Source organism: Lepidochelys kempii, chromosome 1, assembly GCF_965140265.1.
Source record: "Lepidochelys kempii isolate rLepKem1 chromosome 1, rLepKem1.hap2, whole genome shotgun sequence".
In the NCBI taxonomy this organism is placed as follows: Eukaryota; Metazoa; Chordata; order Testudines; family Cheloniidae; genus Lepidochelys; species Lepidochelys kempii.
The window spans coordinates 109,498,959-109,519,934 of NC_133256.1; the positions used below are offsets into that span (position 1 = coordinate 109,498,959).

The 20,976-nt window shown below is 40.8% G+C and overlaps 1 protein-coding gene across 6 annotated transcripts in view; it reads left to right on the forward strand.

The window, feature by feature from the left end:
* The window catches only part of ATP11A (ATPase phospholipid transporting 11A), a 225,544-nt gene that overhangs the window by 147,181 nt on the left and 57,387 nt on the right, over window positions 1-20,976 (forward strand). For all 6 annotated transcript variants that reach the window (XM_073350104.1, XM_073350114.1, XM_073350124.1 and 3 more), the window contains 5 exons: window positions 3,457-3,507; window positions 8,826-8,890; window positions 15,423-15,504; window positions 16,863-17,013; window positions 19,983-20,180. In XM_073350104.1, coding sequence (XP_073206205.1) covers window positions 3,457-3,507; window positions 8,826-8,890; window positions 15,423-15,504; window positions 16,863-17,013; window positions 19,983-20,180 — 547 coding nt within the window. The remainder of the gene's footprint in view (window positions 1-3,456; window positions 3,508-8,825; window positions 8,891-15,422; window positions 15,505-16,862; window positions 17,014-19,982; window positions 20,181-20,976) is intronic.

Here is a 20,976-nt window from a genome sequence, read left to right on the forward strand (position 1 = left end):
AAGGTCCAGAGCAGCAAACCAGTCATTGAGTCAACCCAGGAGGATAGTTGACAGGGTTAGCATTCAGAGCTTCATGTATCCTATATATATGATAAAGCTGCATAGGTCAAAAGTAGATCTGCCCCTCCTTTTGGATTTGGGAACCAGAAAGAACCAGAAATAAAAACCTTGACGCTGGTGCACCAGAGGAATTTCTTCCACTGCTCCCAGAACCAGTAGAGATTGGACCTGCTCAAGGAGCAGTATCCTGTGAGAGGAATCCCTGAAGAGAGACTGGGAGGGAGTGTGGGGAGGAAAGGTGAAGAGGAACTGGATAGCGTAGCCTGATCTGACAATTCTTAGGAACCAGCTGTGGGTGGTAATCAGGCCCCAAACATTGAGAAAGCAGGCCCCAAATGGTGGGGGGGGGAGGGGGAGAAGAAAAACAGGGAAACGAGATAATTGAAGTCCCAACTGGAAAAAGGAGTCACACTTGATGCTTGGGGGTGCTGGCATAGGTCACGTTGACTGGCAGAACCCAGAGCTGGAATGCCCCCATTTGGGACATATGTCCTTTTCTAGGTAGTACTGCTGACTCAGGGGAGAGGAAGATTGCCCAAAGGGGTGTTGAGGGCAGTGCTGCTGCTGGCACTGTTGCTGGGTGCTGTAATGGCACATTTTGGCCACCAGCATAAACACCCCCAAGGAACATAGAGTAGCGCTAGAATCCTTGAAGGAGTGCAAAGGTTCATCGGTTTTGTCTGAAAAAGCACCCGACTGTTGAAGGGCAAATCTTCTATTGCCTGCTGCACCGCAGGAGAAATACCCAAACTGTGCAGCCAGGATGCCCTTCTCATGGTCACGGCTGAAGTCATCACTCTGGCCAAAGTGTCGGCCACGTCAAGCACACACTGCAGTGACATCTTCGCTACCAAGCAGCCTTTGGTAATAATCACTCGAAATTTCTCCTTGGAGGCTTCAGGCAGGTGGTTTGTAAACTTAGACGTAGCTGTCCAATTTACAAGTTGTACTTGGACAACAATTCCTGCTGGTTATCAAACAACATTGGCAGGGAAGAGGAGTTATAGATCTTTCTACCATTTAGTCCAGTCATTTAGAGTCCTTGTCCTGAGGAGTGGACTTAAATTTGCCCTGCTGGGCTGTGTTTCTCCCAGCGGTTATGACCAGGGATATGGGGTAAAGTGGAAGTAAAACCCCTCAAATCCCAGCGTCGGGACAAAGTAGCATTCCCCTCGGTGGCACCAAAGCTGGCGTGCTCCAAAGAACCTTTCCAGGTTCCAGGTGCGCATCATTAATGGGGAGAGTCACTCTCCATGGGGTCTAGCAAATTACAGATGTTCTCCTGCAAGAACTCCCTCTGGATGCTCAAGGAAGCAGCCACACATCACAGGGGGTCCTTGAAGGCCTTGAAATCCTCAGGCATTAAAGGAGAGCTGGGCATCACTGAATTTGTTCAGGGACAATGAAGAGACCGTTAACTGTGCCAGTGATGGGTCATGGACCTGGATGGGACAACTCTGGAGGCTTCATATGGGGAAGGACAACCCCAGCCACTGAAGTGCCCATTGATGTTGCCTGGGAGTGGATTGAGAAGGACAGCCTCCACGATTGAGGAGCATCCCACAGATTCTATGGAGGCTACAGAGCATAAGGATAAAGCATTGGTGGCCAGTCGGCACCAGGCCAGAATGCTGAACTCAGTACCAATGCTGCTCGGTGAACAGTCCTGGATATGGGCCAGGCGATGGAGAGCGGAAGAGGACCCTGACCTGGATGCCGAGGAAACTTGGGTTTCAGGGCATAAAGGTGGAGCCAGCCCAGGAGGCACAAGCAACCGGCCTGACTTGTCTGTCACCCATAGCGAGGGAAGGACTGGTACAATGGTGGAAACGGCACAGCCACCACAGAGTATGCCTCGGTTCTCTCTGGTGCTGGGAGTGGTGTCAGTACGAAGTCAGCGGTGGTACCAATGCTGCTGATGGTGCTGAGGTGGAGGGCAGGGAATGCTGCCACAGTAACACTGGCACCACAAAGGAGTTTCCCAGTGTCAAGGAGATCCCTTGTGCTGAGCCCAGCAATGGCCTCACTTCCACAGTCTGCGGTGCCCGTACACCTGAAGGTTCAGCTGCCCATCCAGGCAGTGAGGCTGAGGATGCCATAACCCTGGTGAAGTCCTGGACCAATGGTGAGCTTGGGATGGAAAGGCAAAGGAGGTCTGCCACCTTCTGATATGCCGCTAGTGTGGAAACAACCAGTGCCGGCATCGCCGTCAATACTAGACTCAACAGGTGCCCCAGGACTGGAACTGGAGTCAGTGGTATGGGGTCTCCCACACCCCTGCACAGGACTGGGGAGCAGTTGGAAGGACCTGCTTCTTCCCGCGTGCTGGGGTGGCAATAGCCATACTCTTCCTGGAAGAGGAAGAAGAGTCTCCACAAGGTCTGGAGCGATCTTGATTGGTCTTGACACCTTTTCTTTGGCGCACTCAATGCGGAGTGTTTTCTTCACCTCTTTGGAGAGGGGCCAGTTCCAGAGTGTAAGTCAGTACCACTCACCAAGGTTGAGGGCGACTTCCAATCCTCTATAGGCCTTGGTGCTGAGACAGACTTCCTGGCCTGCTTGAGAAGATGCTGCTTTAGGAAAAGGTGTCTAAGCTAACTAACATTAATATTAAGGGTACTAACTAACTATATGCAACTAGAATAATTAAGTCAAAAACCAAGGAATTGTGAGTTTAAGAACTACACACAGTTCTGACTCTGGCCACGGTTAGTAAGAAGGAACTGAGCAGAGGCAGAGGCAGTGTCACCTCATTATAGCCGGGGAAGGGGCTATGGCCATGAGGCACAAGCGCCGATTGCTACAGGTACTGCTAGGCAAAATTGTTCGGCTCTGGTGTGCTGGGCGTGCACACATCTAAATGAAATACACAGCTGCATCACTTCTCGAAGAACTATAGTTTTGGTAGGTAACCGTATCTTTCAGGAATTGAAAATGAATGAAGAAATGTGCTCTAATTAGAAGGTCTGCAAGTAACCTTAGAACCACATTCGCCTTTGTTACACACAAAATTTGTATTGACTCACTGTTATAACTGATGTCTTCAAATGCTGGCTTATAAAAGTGAAGTTTATAAAAAGTTTAATATGTTTCAAATAATCCAAATTTTCAGGCTTCCTTCTCTATTATTTTTATTATATGTTGTCCATATAACATTTAATGAACTTTTATAGCATACAGAGCCTTCATAGAGAATTTTAAAAATAATCTTCATCTTAATGTATTTTTGCAAGTTTTTTTACAAGTGAGATGCTGTCTCTCTATATAAAATTTCAGATCGTCATAATACAGATTTTTAAAATGTTTTATAAATACTTCTCAAGTTGTATTTGCGTATGTTCTATATAAAATAACTTAATATCTGGGATTGATACTAAAGTACTTTTCCTCTTACAGATTTGTTGGTCGAATAAATGTTTACCAGGATAGGAATGAACCTATTGCAAGGTAAATCAGAGAGAGGGTTTTTAACGTACAATACATAGGTTTCTTTTGTCCCTGAATATGTAGTGATCCTGAGGGAGAAGTATGTTGTCTTGATTTTACAGTAGAAATTTTTATTTTAAAAGTTTACAAAATTCAATTTTGTGTATAGCGAATATTTTATGCTTCATGTATTCAATCATCTTTTTTATATTACATTTTGTTTTTAATATTAGGTTTGTGATCTGTTTTGATGGTACTTTGTGGTTGTCTGTATCATAGATGTCTGAATGTAAGGTTAATAATTGATTTAGTGCATTTATATAGTGTTGTTTACAATCCCAAATTGCTTTGCATGCACAGAATATAGATATTTCAGGTATTGCTTACTCAAATAGCTTCATTCTGTTCTACTTGTATTGTTCTACATAGGTTCTTACACTGCCCTTCTCACTGTAGGATTTCGTTACTTTCCAGTAACGTCTGTCATATGTAGTTCATTCTTTCTTGTCTTCTCTGCAGGGGAAGAATTGTGTGTGCAGCTTAGTGTTTTTTGTTTTGATAGGGGTTTGCAGGGGGGGTGGGGTGTTGTTTGTTTTAAATATACGTATTGCTTTATTTGTTAGAGAAGGCAAGTCAAAGAAGTACAGCTTGCTCATGGAATAGAAGGTGATGGTACTGAGTTAATTCCTCAGTCCGTCTCCTGCACAGACAAACTTCACCCATACGGTAGAAAGTTCCATTCTGCCTGAGGAATGGAGTTGTCAACCATGGTCCTAATCTAAGGAGGTTTTAGATATACTGGGCCTAGGCCATTGAGCACCTTGAAGATCAGGACCTTAACCTTGAACATGACTCAGTATTCTGAGGAACCAGGGAGAATAGGAGTCATATACTCTTATCCTTCATATTTCAGTACATTGCAAACAATATGCAGGGTGAACAACTGAGGGCTGTGATCCTGCCTCATAGACAGAGTGCTGTCAGAGTCCACAAGATTCCACATAGGCAGACAGATTGCTTTTCAGGATAGGGGTCTAACATTGCAGACAACACTGAGCAGTCACAAATTTAGTGTTTCTTATAATAACAAGACTTTGTGAAATATAAAATGAAAATTTTCAGAGAGAGAGAGACTTAACTCGCCACTGGTGTGAAACGTGGCATCATATAATTGTGCACAGCAATACCACTCAACACTTTGGAACAGGAAGTGAAGAAATTTTCAATTGAAACTATTGGAGAAACTTGGAGAAACAAAACATATTGGCAGTGCATCTTCTCCTGTTCTGTCTGGTAAGAGCCCATATACACAGCATTCATTTTCCACCGATCAATTTATCGGTGGAATATAAGCTCCAATTTGCCCACTTCCTCTCAATTTGTTGTCTCCTGCATGTTGGAAGCAAGGAAGAGCAATTGTCTCTTTTTCTGTATACTTTCTTATTTGTTATAATTCTTGTTCAAGAAAAGAGAATGAAGAACCACAGAATCAAAGCTATAGAGGAGAAGTAAAGATGAACAAAGCAGCACAAAGAGGCACCATTCCTCCTGTCTGCACTGTCAAGAAGATTTCCCATCCTGTAGGTGCTTCTGTCCAGATCTCAACCCAAAGAGAACAAAAGCTTTTCCTTTTGTGGCTACTTGCAGAAGCCCAGCAACCAAGGAGCCAGCCAGAGCTCTTTCTCAGAGTGGCTTCTGTTAAGCCTTCTTTTTAACCTCTGTAAGTGACTGCAGGTTGTCGGTTCTCTGTATCAGTGAGCCCAGTGGATGAGGGGAATTTCTGCTATTCCAGATCTTCCTGGCCCTCCTTGCTTAGTTTGTGGCTCCATCAGGATACCTGTGTACCTCATTAGCTGTAAGTGCTTGCACAGGTCTAACTGATAAAATCTGAAAACAGGATTGCACAGGTATATCTGAGAAGCCTAATTACAGGCAGCAGAGCAAACCATTGCAACTTGAGCAGATTTGAAATGCAAATTAGTGAGACAGTGAATTATAGAACCCTACAATGCCATTTTTACAAAGGTGTTTCAGTACATACAGTGCTGTAAGACCAAGGCCTGTCCTTCACTTATGACCCCATTTTACCTTTTGGTTGCTTTGGGGGATAATCCCTTCAAACATAGCATGGATTCCAAGGCAGACTCTGGCCTTCCCCACCACTCTGGGCTCATTTCCATCTTCAGAGGTTCCCACTCCTTTAGTGGCATTGGCCTTTTCCCCCTCATTCTATCTGTCAAGGAATCAGTCCTATGTGGTACTTCCTCCTCTCTGCATACAATGGGTCTGAGGTATGTACTGCACCACCCCCATTCTTGCCATGATACTTGCCTCTTGAACTCAGACTTCTTTTGAGTCTAGAAAATGATTCTTTCCCTGTAGTCTCAATACCAACATGCTGGAGCTTTGGGTTATCATTTGTGACCTGGAGCACACCCTGCCTCCACACCTCTCCTGAACCATGTGGGGTTGAGGAAGAGGAAAAACTCCTGGGTGGAGCCAACCAAACAGTCACCCTCAAGCAAACTCAGGTAGCTCCTGAAGGCACTGTTGGCTACTTTCTACAGTTCTTAGGCGGGTCATTCTCTCCCCTGAGCTGACTGGTTATTTGCTTTAATCCCTTTACGCATAATCTCTTCACCTCAGTTTAACTCTACCTGCCTTCCATTTTTTTCTTGTCTCTGTTCCTTCCTTCGATATCTTCTGTCCTTTACATTTAGCTAATCCTTTCCCACCAGGACACCTCACCTGCCCCCTCCCCGCCACAATAAAGCCAAATCATGGAACTAGCTTGATGTTTGCAAATGAAAACTCAGTTCACTCTGCTTGCATGTTATTGCTATTCCCCTATCCTTTTTTGTCTGTTTAGATTATAAAATCCTTTGGGACAAGGACTGCCTCTTGCTCTCTGTATACAGTGCTTAGCACAGTGGGGCCCTAGGGACTACATAATGCAAATAACAACAAAACTACAGTAAAAAGGAACACATAGCTCCGTGTTCCTTCCTTTCCCACTTGTCCCATCTGTGTTTGGACATAGCCTTTCCCTGCCTCCCTCAGAACAGTCTCTCTCTTAGGCCAGGGGAGCTCCTGTCCAGGACATTGGGAAAGTGGCGCCTGCACCTCAAGTCTTCCAGGAGGTGTGCCGGCAGCTGAGTCCAAAACAGTCAATTGGCTTGACTCCAGCAAGACAGCCACACTAACCGCATTTTGGAAAATACTTCTGTCCCGAAACGATGGGGAAGATACATTGGCCTGAGATTGAAATAAGGAACTGGGATATTGTTTCCCTGTCCTAATAGTGTTCTGTAAAGCTGCAAGAGAAATTAGGCTAGATATAAATGATCCTGCTGGCTTCTTGGTGGCCCCATCATCTTTGGTTTTCTGACCTCCGGAGCATCACCGTATACTTCTACATAGCTGCTACTTAATAGGCCAGAACTGCTATCTGAGATCAGCCAGCTTCCCCAACTCAGAACACCTAGCCTTGAGGGATGGCCTGGAGATTGAGCAGAGCTATTTAATTGTAGATTTCTCGGAGGAAATTGCTGAGTGGCATTTTTGAGCTCTGATGCTGAAAATAATCAGCCTTGACAACGTTCTCTTAGGTTAGTGCATCTTCATTCACTGGACGTTGGAGAAAGGGGAGGATATATAATGATGCTTCTTTCAGTGTGTCCTCAGCATTTTACCAGCAGGCTTCAAGAAGGTCCTGATTCAGTAATATTTCTCTTTTCAGTAGAGTTCATAGCTAAAACTCAAACTCTAAGTAACTATTCTCTTTGCTTTGAGAGTTGCAATAAAAGCAAGGCCACCAGTAAAAATACTGTAGCCGAACTATGAAAAACTTGTCCTTACATCGTAAGTGTCGCATGGTATGGCAAAATCTGGTGCATGGAGAGTTGAGATATCTGCCTCTTCTATTTGCAAGGTGACAATCTGTTCATAGCTGTATACTTTCAACTGTCACTACCAGCTGGTTGTCTTTTGCCACTGACACTTAGTTTGGCTAGTTGGTTTTCCAAGCTTCACTACATGTAAACCCTCCTTTGGGATGACACCATATACTATATCCACTATCTCTAAGGGCATTTGCCGATTGGAATGGGAGAAGAGGGACATATGACATTAGTAATCCTATTTGTTATAGTCTTCTCCCATTCTACATTCCTCCCACCTCCCCTCAGCTATTTAGGGATGCACTGGGCCTTATGTACTGACTATGATTGACAGATATTTTCCTCCTGCTTCCTGATTTGGTAGAGTCTGAATGCTGTCCATAAGACTTTTTGCTAGGAAGGATAGGAGAAAAGAAAGAGATGATAAACAAGATTACTGGGAATAACCTTCCCTTATACAAATTGGCATTTGGTCCAGACACCAGCATTTACAGCTGATACCTTACAAACAATGTCATGAAATGTCTACAAGTGGTCAGGTCCAGGCTTTACATCTTTTCTAAAACACAGCACCTTTTAGCACAGTGCTAGAGCACTCTTCTAGTTCAGTGCTGACTCAAATTAAAAGCACCACTTTTTGGATATCCAAACTTCCTTTCCGTGAAGAACCAAGCAAAATAGATCTTTAAATTCAACAAGATTACAATATAGTTTTCAATTCCTTGCTTATATTTAGCACACATATTTCCAGCATGCCATATACAAATACTTGCTTTTCACAAGATATATTTGAAGTACTGTATAAATTCTCAAACGTTTGGATGACTTAAACATTAGTTTATAGCAATCTGAGTCTAAAACTTTTGTTCCATCAAATTTCTTTGCAGCTAACTTGAAACAGGAGGGAGGAAGAGAGCTTGAAAGCAGCAATCTTTCCCATTCTAATGAGTTTCCCATCCTAATCAGTAAACAAAAGTAGACTGTACAATTTTCAGGGGTGAGAAGTAAAGCAAGATAAGTTGGTTACGATATGCCATGTATATCTTGGATAGTGCTGTTGGAACAAACTCCGTAATGCATTTTTCAGTTATCTTTGTATATTGAGGTTTGTGGTCCAAATTCAATCTGAAGTCAGTGGTAGCTGCTGGATTTGCAATGCTTCTGTAAATCAGGTTATAGGTGTCAAAGTATGAATTTAAGAGCTTAACTTTAGGTATTCATATATCTAAAAATCTTGACCATAATACTTCAATAAAAAATCCCAAATGCAAACCGCAGATGTTGGTTGCTTGTTAATTGTGGACTTTCACTAAATAAAATGATCAATACTTTATTTTCTGTAGCTAATACTGTCTGTTATGTTTCATGTGGCTTTCATAACAATCTGTTTTCTATTTCTGAACACTTAGTATATTTTTGGTAATCCTTTATCTTTTGTAGGCCATTAGGATCTGAAAATCTGCTTCTTAGAGGAGCTACTTTAAAGAACACAGAGAGAATCTTTGGTAAATATTTGAATTAACAAATGATGAAAATGTATTCTCAATTAAAATGTAAACGTTAAATCAAGTTAAAAATCTATAATTACAATCACCTGAGCATAAATCGTCCCTTGCATTGCCTGAACTACATCTGCACCACGGAGTGCACTTTTGTCATCATTAAGAGAACTGAGATAATCACAACTGACATACAATAGCAATGACACCCTTTTTTTCTTGAAATAGCAATTGATTTAGTATGTAGTAATCTCTAATACTAGCTATCGGCAAGAGACCTTGGAAGGAAACGTTTTCTAAATTCTGCACGTAAATATGTGGCTTTAATCCACAAAATTGTTGATGCGATGTGGATGTGACAGGCTAGCAGTGTGTGCTCAAAAGCCCAATTGTGTTAGAAGTTAATGAGCCACTGGAAAACGTTGAGTCTCTGTTGCTGAATCATTAGGGCAGATGAATTGTTACCCCAACCTAATATACGAAGGGCTGGCCAACATTTTCTCTTAAAAGTGTTCTTCAACAGAGTTGGATTTTCATCTCAACATTTTTTCCCCTCCATAAAGTGTCTGCTTTCTGCAGAAAATTTCAGTTTTATGTTTACAAACCAATCACCGAAAAACTGAAATATTTTTATTTGGAAATGCCACGATGAATCATTGAAGTTGTAGTTCAGTTGCTTCATGTCCCCATTCTCCTCTATGGGTCGGGCGCCTTGGCCAGACCACATCTCCCATGATGCACCACCTTCTCTTTCCAAGAGGGAAGACTGTGAATGGCAAGGAATCTAGAAAATTCAAATTTTGCAACTTTCTCTCTCCAGAAAAAAACAGCAGGAAATGATTAGAGGAGAGATGTTGTCAAATGTCCCTTATTTACTTGGAATAAAGAACAATGTAATAGGTATAATTAATGTCTTTTTATTATTATTTTCAATTTCATAGGGCTATTTTATAAACTCAGTGAAGATGTGTATCAAGCTGAGATATTGCCACTCCTTGAGCAGTTGCTGTTGACCTTGTTAATAACACACCCAACATATGGAATTATCCCAGCACAGCACACATGCCAGAGTGTCTTATTTTTAGTAGTGAGTTATGACCCAGGATACATTAGATCTGATTTAATGTGTACTTCGAATATATTTTTTTGTTTATAGCTGATTATAATTGCTGTATTTAATCTTTTTTTTTTAGTCTCTGAAGCTGTTATTAATGGGGCTGTGCAAAACTATAATATTTTTTAAATGAATGAGTAGGTTCTGCTGAAGAGAGCAAAATCTGTGGATTTCTTTTATTTTTGGATACATCATGTAGTTTAGGCTTGTTTAGAATACTTCTTATAACCTATCATTTAGTTTCTAAAATTGAAGCTGGACAAATCTAGAATTACAATATGGACTATTCAAAAATACTTTGTACAGTTGCATTTGGTAACATGTCAAAAGGCACTCCAATGCAAGAATTGTGAGGAACATGGTGTAGATTCAAGATGGAAAAATGTGAATTAGAAATGGAATGTGAATGTTGCTGTTTCTAGTGCTGGTCCCTGTGTGCGTTTCGCTGTCGATACATATACGCTCAATGTGCCTGAGTCTGGAAGATTTTTGCCAGTAGTGTCCATTGGTCTGCACCACATGACCAAAAACGGTTTCAAGATCTGTTGGAGTTGTGGATGAGCTCCAGATTCTTCTGGAGCAAATTCAGGGGATACCTTACAGACTCCTGGATAGTTTACAGACTGCAGGACCTAGCAGAATGGCATTTGCCATTAACAGTGCCATCCCTAAGCTTGACAAGCTTGTGTGGCATGCTCCAAGAACAAGTGCACCTTACTCCTCCAGCAACAAGTGCACCTTACTCCTCAGAGGTGAGAAAAGAGATACTTTGTCCCAGACAGGGTAACAGCATTTTTATTTACTCATCCTGCCCGGAATCCTTTGGTGGTTCAGGCAGGTTACAAGTAGGTAACAGCACCCAAGGTCTGTCCCCCCCAGGTAAAGAAACCAAAAGTTTAGACCTCTTTGGAAGAAATATTCACGTCCACCAGCACGTGATTCCGAATAGCCAACTACCAGACCTTACTATCGAAATACAATTTGTCAACTATTCAAAAATTTCTGAATTCAGAGATGAGTTCCTTCCAGAGAATAGGGCATAATTTGAGGTCCTTATTGAGGAGGGTAGATTGGTGGCTAGAACATCTCTACAGGCTGCAGCTGATACAGCTGGCATGGCCTCAAGGTAATAGCACCTGCTGTTGTGTTGCAAATCCTTGCAGCACTTGAGATTTCTCAAGGAGGTTCAATCAGCTGTAGAGGATTTGCCATTCAATGGGAATAATTTATTTAGTGAAAAGACAGATGAGTTTTACACTCACTGGAGCACTCCAGGGCAACAGTATGCTCCCTGACTTTATATACGCTAGCACTGAAGAGGAAGTGTCATAGACAGCCCTATGAACCAAGTCCAGTACCACAATCCTTCTACCACCAAAGGGGATACAAACCACCACATAAGCAATAGAGGATCCAGAAAAGTAAACACAACACTCATCCTCCTTCCTCCTCCTTTCAGCAACAACTTCATGTCAAGAGGTACTTTGATGAGACCAGAAATCCGTTTTGGTGGCTGAATAGCAAAATTTTTCCATGCCTAGTAGATAACAGACAAATGGGTTCTTAACATTGTCAAGTTCAGATGCACAAAGAGTTCCTCTACCCTCCCCCTTGAAAACCCTCTTCCCTATTCCTTTTTAGGGGCCACTTTCATAAGAAGATACTCATTCAGGAGGTAGACTTCCAACTTCAGCAGGGAACTGTAGAGCTGGTACCACCTCAGTATTGGGGAGCAGGGGAGGCAGGATTTTATCCAAATATTTCCTCATAGCCAAGAAAAGGAGGGTGGAGATCCATTTTAGACCTTCAACAACTATCTGTAGATTGAGATTGTGGATATGGTTGCCAAGTCTGACTGAAGCTGGTCTGGGAGATTTTTTTTTTCCCCGGCATGACGTAATGTCATTGTCTTAAAATAGCCTATTAAAATCTCCTGGATTGCTTTCAATAGTCACTGTGAGATCAATGCTGATTCTGGGAGACTCCAGGCCAATCCTGGAGGGTTGGCAACCCTAATTGTGGATGTCATCCTGGCATCAATAATTATGTCCCTAAACAGAGACTATTGGATCACGGGTCTTGGCATGAGAGATATCTATTTTCATATCAACATCCATCCCTCTAACTGAAGATTGCTGAGATTCACTATAGGTCCTAATCATTATCAGTACAGGGTGCTCCCTTTTGGACTAGCAACAGTGTCCAGAGTGTTTACAAAGGTACTTTCTGTCATGGCAGCATGTCTGACACCACAGCTCAATAGTCTTTCCTTACCTGGACAATTAGCTATTGACAGAGAGATCTTATCAGTAGGAGGCACTGACATCAAACTCATCTCTCCTCAGTTTTTTCTAGCGTCACTGGAAATCTCTGTGAACACAGAAGAGTCCATTTTAGTTCCATTGCAGACCACAGAATTTATTGGTGCACCTCTGGACAGATTTCAGTCACTGAATAATTTAATCAATCAATCCAGAGCCCTCAGTCATTGATTTGTACATGTTTTATTTTCCTGTGTCACATGGCATCCTACCTACTTGACACCATTTGCAAGACTTCAGCTTCACTGCCCATAAGCTTGGCTTCAGATGGTATCTGTGCCAAGCAGGCGATGGCAGTGCAACAAGTAGATGTGCACAGGAGTTGCCTTTGTTCCACCCCCAGAAGATGATTATTAGACACCTTCCTCCTAGGATGGGGCTCCCATCTGGACAAACACACAGCACAAGGGATGTGGACTCCCCGAGAGTCCAGGATATACACAAATGTGCTGGCACAGAGAGCTGTCTGAGAGGCCTGCAAGCAATTCTTACTGCTTGTACAATCCCAATGTATTCAGGTGATATCAAACAATATCACAAAAGTGCGCTACATCAACAGGGAAGGGGGAGCAAGGTGCATATACCTGTTAATAGACATGGCCAACCCATGGAATTGGTGTATTAGTCATAAAATCACTCTATCATCAGTACATCTCCCAGGATACACAGAACATTAGTGGCTCAGCATACATGTCACGATCAACCACAAATGAGAGCTACATGAGCCTGTGGTGCAGAGCATATTCAAGCAATTGGGATTCCCTTCTTGGGCTCTTTTAGTAGGACAAGAAAACAGTAAATGCAAGACCTACTGCTCCAGAGGAGTTAAAGGTCAGGACTCCAAAGGGGATACCATCCTAATCCCTTATGTACCCTTTTCTCCTCATTACTCTCTTACCTCGAGTCCTCAGGAAGATCCAGCAAGATGGAGTGGTGATCATCCTCATTGCTTCCAGATGGTCCAGACAGTTTTGGATACCCAACCTTCTCCAACTGTCAGCTCAACCCCATCAGCCTCTGATCTTTCTGGACCTTCTGACATAGGACAATGGCAAGATCGGACATCTCAATCCAGAGTGACTCCACCTCACAGCCTGGTGTTTGGATGGGCATCAAATCTAGAACGGACATGTTTGTTAGCAGTTTAAGCCATCCTTAACAACAGCAGGAAGGAATCCATCAGAAAGTGGCTAAGTGGAAGAGATTTTCTATTTGGGCCTGACATTGTCATATGGCCACAAATGACTGGACATTCCCACTATTTTATATTATCTGCTTACCCTGAAGACCTCAGCTCCCTATGAGTGCATATGGTGGCAATTAGTCCCTGTCACCCTCCAGTCAACAACCACTCTATTTTCACCCATCCAATAATTATGTTTTCTAAAAGGTCTAGTTCAGGGGTCTGCAACCTTCGGCACACAGCCCATCGGGTAATCCGCTGGCGGGCTGCAAGACATTTTGTTTCCATTTATAGTCTGCAGGCACGGCTCCCCGCAGCTCCAAGTGGCCGTGGTTTGCCATTCCCGGCCAGTGGGAGTTGCGGGAAGTGGCGCGGGTGGCAGGGACGTGCTGGCCACCGCTTCTTGCAGCTCCCGTTGGCCAGGAACAGTGAACCGCAGCCACTGAGAGCTGCAGGGGGCCATGCTTGTGGATGGTCAACGTAAACAAAATGTCTCTCAGCCTGCCATCAGATTAGCCTGATGGGCCGTGTGCCAAAGGTTGCTGACCTCTGGTCTAGTTAAAGCCTTTCATCCAGTAACTAAACCCACTCCAGCATGGGACCTTAATTTGGTCCTCTTAGCATTAACTGAGTCACCGTTTTGATGATTGTTTTCATGACATGCTTCTCCCATCTCTTTGTGAAGGTCACCATGTTAGTGGCCATCCCATCAGCAAGAAGGGTTGTTGAACTAGGTGACATTATGGCTTATCCACCTTATGCAATTTTCCATAACAATAGTTACACTGAGGCTACACCCAAAATTCACCCCCAAAGTCCTCTTGGGCTTTTGCCTAAAACAGACTATACATCTACCTCTTTGTTTGTTTTTTCTGAAGCTACATGCTGCTAATGAGGAGAGGAGACTTTATTCTCTGGATATATGCCAGGCACTGACACTCCACCAACAAAGAACAGTCTTTTAGGCAATCATCTACGTTGTTTGTTTGTTTCACTGGGAGAATGGATGAAGGGACAAGTGATATCTTCTCGGAGGCTTCCTGAGTGGATTTCAGGCTGTATCCTGCTCTGTTATCAATTAGTTGATACCCTCCCCTGCAAAATGTGAGGTCCCATCAAGCATCACTTCATCTGCCACTGACTGACATCTACAAAGCACAAGATGGAGTTCTATACATACCTTCACAGGACATTATGCTTTAATCCAAGCCTCTGCAGCCAATGGTTCATTTGGATCTGCAATCCTTCAGTTATTCATACTGCGTAGGTCCTCGCATCCGCCTCCTTCTTCAGCAGTGTGCAGTGGAATACACATAAGGACCATTACTTGAAGAAAGAGGGGCTGCTTATCTTGTATAGTAACTGGAGTTCTTTGAGATGTGTGGTCTCTAGCTGTATTCCCCTATCTGTCCATCTTGCCCTCTACTTGGATTCTCACATGATTCGTGGTAGAGAAGGAACAGGAGAGGTAGTCAGTCTGCACTGCCCCTTATGCTCTTGATCTGGACCACAGGTGGGGACCAATGGAGACTACTGGCAAAAAAATGAAATTCTGTCTCAGGCGCGTGAAGTGCATGCGTCCCCACAGTGGCATACAGATATGGCCACACATCTCAAAGATGCTCCAGTTACTATACAAAGTAAACAACCTCTGTTTCTTAAAATTTGCCTGGACTATCCATGATGCTACAACTGTTTTTAATTTCTGAATATCATCTGAACCAGTGTTTTTTTTTCTTCATATGGCCAAGGCAGGATGTAATGGTAGGATATGTAAATACCAGGGCAATCAGAGATTTTTATTTATTTTTTTTGTTGCTGTCAGGATCATATATCCTCCTTGATCTTGTGCTGTTCATTAACACTTGCATTCACAACCTTCAATCACAATCTTTACTAAAATAGTTTTTCTTGTTTCAGGTGTTGCTATATACACTGGCATGGAAACGAAGATGGCATTAAATTACCAGTCAAAATCACAGAAACGATCTGCTGTTGAAAAGTAAAGCTTTTATTATCCTTTTTAAGTATTTATTTTGGGGTGAAAAGAGTACGTTTGGATTTAAAAAAATAATATTCGGACACATTTTTGTTTACGCTAAAACTTTATGTTACATTGACTAGAATATAAGTGGAAGAAAGAGACTTGGTAAAAATTGCATCTTTCTGTGGTCACCATGGGCACCCTTTAGATTTTTGTTCCTCTTATTGAACAGATGACTATATTTTAAAAACAACAACAAACACTTATTAATTCTAGTTACCTTTTCGAAATCAGCTGTTCTTTACCATTCCAGAGTATAGTAACTCTTCCTGCTTAGAGTAGATCCACTGACAGAATCAGCAGATTGTGCCATGTTCCAGTACCCTTACAGTTCCCAATTTTTAGCAATTACATGTTGAGTTCAATAGACAAAACTCCTTTGAGGCACTTCAGTCTGGAACAGCATACTAAAATACAATAAAATGGAACCAAACTGCAGAAACACTGTGTACTACCAGTCTGTTTCTGGCAGGGTTTCTGTGTTTTAACTAAAATGAATGGTGGTCTACACAAGCAAAATGAATGCTATTGAAAAGGAAGCCTGTTGTTTTCTGAACACACTGTCATCTGTAAGGGGAGTAGCAGCTACTTGGGCTGATATTGGTTGTCTGTTACCACAGATATCGGGGATTCTTATATAGTCTCATACCTTACCCTGGTGTCTGAGTGGCAGATAGGATGCCATTGCTTAAAGCAAGCTACGGTAATCAGCCTGTGTACCTCCTTTTTCCTTTCACAACTGCTGGGAAGTGGTGAAGGAGCTCTTCTTATTGTTAAAGGTGTACAGGTCAGAACGTTCAGTTCATGCCCATCACTGATGTTAATAACAACATTTTTGTTTTCTTATGCTTTGAGAAGAAAGTTAGGCCTTATCTGCACTAGGACGTTTTTGCCATTATATTGGTATAGTTATACCAGCAAAATCTTGAGTGTGGATGCGGTTATATCTGTGTAAAAGTGTTTATACCAGTATAGTTTGTGCTGGTTCAGGGAACTGGCTTAAGCTGTCCTGGTATAAGGATAGTTATGCCAATGTAATTGCATCTACATAGTGGGTTTACCAGCATAGTGGTGATGGTAAAACGTGTATAAAATTTGTGATCAAGTTATGTTGGTAAACTTTTAAGTTTAGACCAGGTCTTAGTAATATTATTCTCCACTGGAGAAATACTGTACAGAACTTATTTAACATCATAACATTATTAGATTTGTTAATGAATATTAATTAGACTTAAGGAGCTTCAGTATAAAGTTTTTATAAACTCTGTACATTTTTATATACTAATGGAAGAGTTGTTTTCTTTTGTTTGTTTTAGATCAATGAATGTATTCCTTATTGTATACCTCTGTATTCTAATCAGTAAAGCACTAATAAATACTACCCTGAAGTATGTCTGGCAGAGTGATCCATTGCGTGATGAACCATGGTATAATCAGAAAACAGAGTCAGAAAGGAAAAGAAACCTGGTACGGAAAATTACTGTGTGTTTGTGTAACATAATTTTCTCTCAAGGTGTTCAAGAGTGACACATATAAAAATTATAGTGTTCTAAACAGAAGAGCATGGAGGATCATATAGCAACTAGGAAAGTGTAAACTTGCCATTTTTATTCTAGTGTCCCTGAGATTTACAGTTCCATTTCACCGTAATCCCAGAATATGTGATTGTATGACGTTACTGATAACAGGAAGCCCTGCTGTTGAAGTGTATGATGGATTGATGTAGAGTTAGAGACATGTTTTATTTTTAAAATATTTTTAAAAAGCTATTCTATAAAAAATTTAAAAAGCTATTTTTTTAAAAAGTATATGAAATATTTTTTCAAAAGGGCACCATATTACCAAAAAAGTGTCCCTTACCAGACCCATATTGACTGGCTCTATTAGTTAATGACGCTTCATGGTATGTGTGACATCACAATGGAGTCAAATTGGCTAGCATAACTTTAAGAAGATTGGAAAAACTAGTTTTTCATATCTGTTATTTTTTGAATGACTCTTTGCCCTCTTGTTCTTTGTGCATTTAGCACACACTAGATAAAATATATTTCTGAATGTTTTGGAGGTCACTTTTAAAATGCTGAGCGTTAAGTGCAGATACAACACTTGACCATATTATGCTGATCTGTTGTTTTCGTTCTGTTTGTTTTTTAATTCTAAGTCTTTGGATAACATACTTCCTACTATCCTAAATTCAGATGGAGGTACCCAGCAATCTTTGTTTTTATATATTTTCTGTTTCGTTAACACTTGTTTGATGAAAACCTTTTAAGTAGTGATTGTTAAATAGTATATAGATAATAGTAAAACTGAAAAGTTTAAAGAGGCTATAATTTCTGTATCAGTTAAAGGGAAGCAAATCCCCTAGGCATAGTAGCTAATTACTTTAAAAAATAAATATTGAATAAATAGTAGATGTTTGTCTAAAGTAAACATTAAAAATTAGATGGCAACGTGTGGGATATGATATATTTTTATATGGTAGCTTATGAATAGATCTCTGAAGTTGGGGACGAGCTCCTATTGATTAGAAGTAATTTTGACTGTCTGAGGGGAAGCCATTTCAGGACTTTTGAGAATCACTTAGGGGATTACTAGAGCCACTGGATAGCTACTGGAAAATTTATAAAATTCAATGGAATTTAAAACAAATTGAATGAACTTGTTGGATATTTTTGTAAAGCAAATCAAAATAAAAGTGAGAATGCTAGTGATTGTAGTAAGTTATCTGTATCTTTTCTGGATCATTTTAAAATAAAATGTATTTTGCCCTCTTCTGCCCCAAACCTTAACCTGGAGTCCTTTCTTTATGACTTCCCACCCCGATCTCTTCCCAGAGGTCTTCCCATATCATCACCTGTCTCTCTCTTCTCCCTTCTATTCCCCCATAAGGACCAAAACAAAATTCAAATATTTGATACCATATTCCAGTGCAACCTGATTCGTGGAGCATGTCCTTTTGAATTAATCCAGCTATACTGCATAAAGCACATTAGCTAGGTTTTTATACTAAAATGAACAGCAGTAAAATAGTAAACAGTATTGACATTTTAAATTGGTATGGTCATATACAAAGTTAATGACCCCAAGGTGAATGAGGCAATATACACCTGTTAGCCCCTCGTGCTGTAAAAATGCACTACTGGTGGGACTGTTACATCATGCTCCACCATGTCCTATATAAATGGATACTGGCTGTCTTGTCTGTTCCTATAGATCGATAAATACAAAACTGTCATTGTTCTTTCAGAAGTAGATCTGTGCAACCATAATTCGCAGAATATTTTTAATGAAAATTTATCTTGTGAAGAAAACACTTGAAATACCAAAATAGTTTCAGAATACCCTAAATTCACATTTGTTTCCAGTGATCCTAGTGAAGAGTGACTAAAAGTCATGAATTATTTCTCCTGGTCCTTGCTGAGACTACTGGCAGTACAGTTTGGAAAAGCTTTGTATTTTGGCTTTCTGCACTTTAAGCTGGATGTTTGTTCAAATGTAATTTTAAAGAGACTATATAGTAATAGTGTTTAGTATTCAGTCTGTACAGTATCAAAAATCCACCTAAATTGAAAGTGTGTGTTTTCTTGTTGCTGGTATTAGTTACTGAGAAATCGGTATTAAACTCTGAGCTCTTAACTTTGGGCCTCACTTTGCAGCCTTTCTTCACATAAATAAATTTTCTTACAAATAAGATTGGATTTTGCAACCTTTACTCCCACAAGTAATACTTACTTGTGTGATCTTAGTGACTGTGATTGCTAGGTTTACGAATTGGAGTAAAGGTTGCACAATTCAGTCCTTTATTTCTAAATTGCTTAAAATCTGTCATTTATTATCTATGGAGAAAACATCAAAGTATTAATATATACACATGAATACCTTGCTATTTCATTGAGACAGGAAGCCCTTTATTTGAAATATGGGAAGTGTTTGTAACCTGTACAAATCGGCAAACCTTGCCTCCTTTTCTTGCTGTTTGGTTTTTCTCTTTTATGATATTCTGTGAATATTAATTTTTCATCATTCATAGGTAGTCATTCATTCGACACTCTAGAACTTTGTAATACATTAATATGTAACTGAAAATATGTACTCTAAACCTGGACTCACGAGAATTACAAAGTTGGTTTCTCCTTCAAAGCTCTTTCTTCCTCATGCTTGATTAGTAGTGAAGTTGGAATCATAACAGATGTATAAAAATGTGCCAGATTCTGACTTCACTGTATCATGAAGCATGGAGAGAAAATGACAGTGATGGAGAAATGCAGAAATGCAAGCTTAGGGTTGAGAGTAACTGAGAAGATTTTTCTTTTAAATGGTTCCACTTAATGTTTGAAAGACATTTGAAAGATAAACTCATAAATAACCATTTGAATCTTTTAATTTCCACTGATTAATGAAAAATCAATGTTTTGGTTTTGTTTCTTTGGCAGATACTTCGAGCATTTACAGACTTCCTTGCATTCATGGTTCTTTTCAACTACATTATTCCTGTATCTATGTATGTCACAGTGGAAATGCAGAAGTTTCTTGGTTCTTATTTCCTCACTTGGGATGAAGAAATGTTTGATGAGGACACAGGTGAAGGACCTCTGGTGAATACTTCTGACCTCAATGAGGAATTAGGACAGGTAAATTGATTATAAAAATTTATCAATCGTTTCTAACACTTAAAGTAAAATAACCCAATTGTGGTCATTTTTGGCTTAATTAATTTTTGTCATTTCAAAATGTGCTGTTCAAGATTTAATCTGGAGTTTAAAAGTGTTCTTCAGTTTTAGATATCCAACTCGATACCCATGAGGCTCAATTTTCAGAGGTACTGACCATGCAAGTTGGTGAGAATTGTAGGTGCTCAGAGCCTCTGAAGAACAGGCCTGAGGTTTGTCAAGTTGTGCAACCAAACTTAGTGGACACATTCATTGTTGATGCAGTGTTGTTGTAGCCATGTTGGTCCCAGGGTATTAGAGAGACAAGGTGGGTGAGGTAATACATTTTATTGGACCAACTTACTTCTTTTAACGTGTGATAATTTCTAAGGCTTTTAAACAATATGATCAATAGTAATTGAGAGAAGTATTGCTTAACCCATTATAAGCACCATTAGCTTAAATGATATATTTGGAACTGCTTGCTGTCAGTTACTCAAAAAAAAACAAAAAAAAACACCACACCCCACCTTTGAGCTGTTATAGTAGTCTGACATATCTGTTGTCCCTGCTACCAGTCACTTTTCATTTTCTTTTTACTGCTGTGGGTTTTGAATTCCATGAAGTGCTATGGAAGGTGAAATAAAAACTGATGTTCAGGTGAAGAGTGCAGTTGCTAGGCCTACACTGTAACACTATAACTACATTTTGTTTGTTTTTCCACAATTGCTGTGGTCCTATTCTGATCTCACTAGTATCTCACTTACATGCACATTAG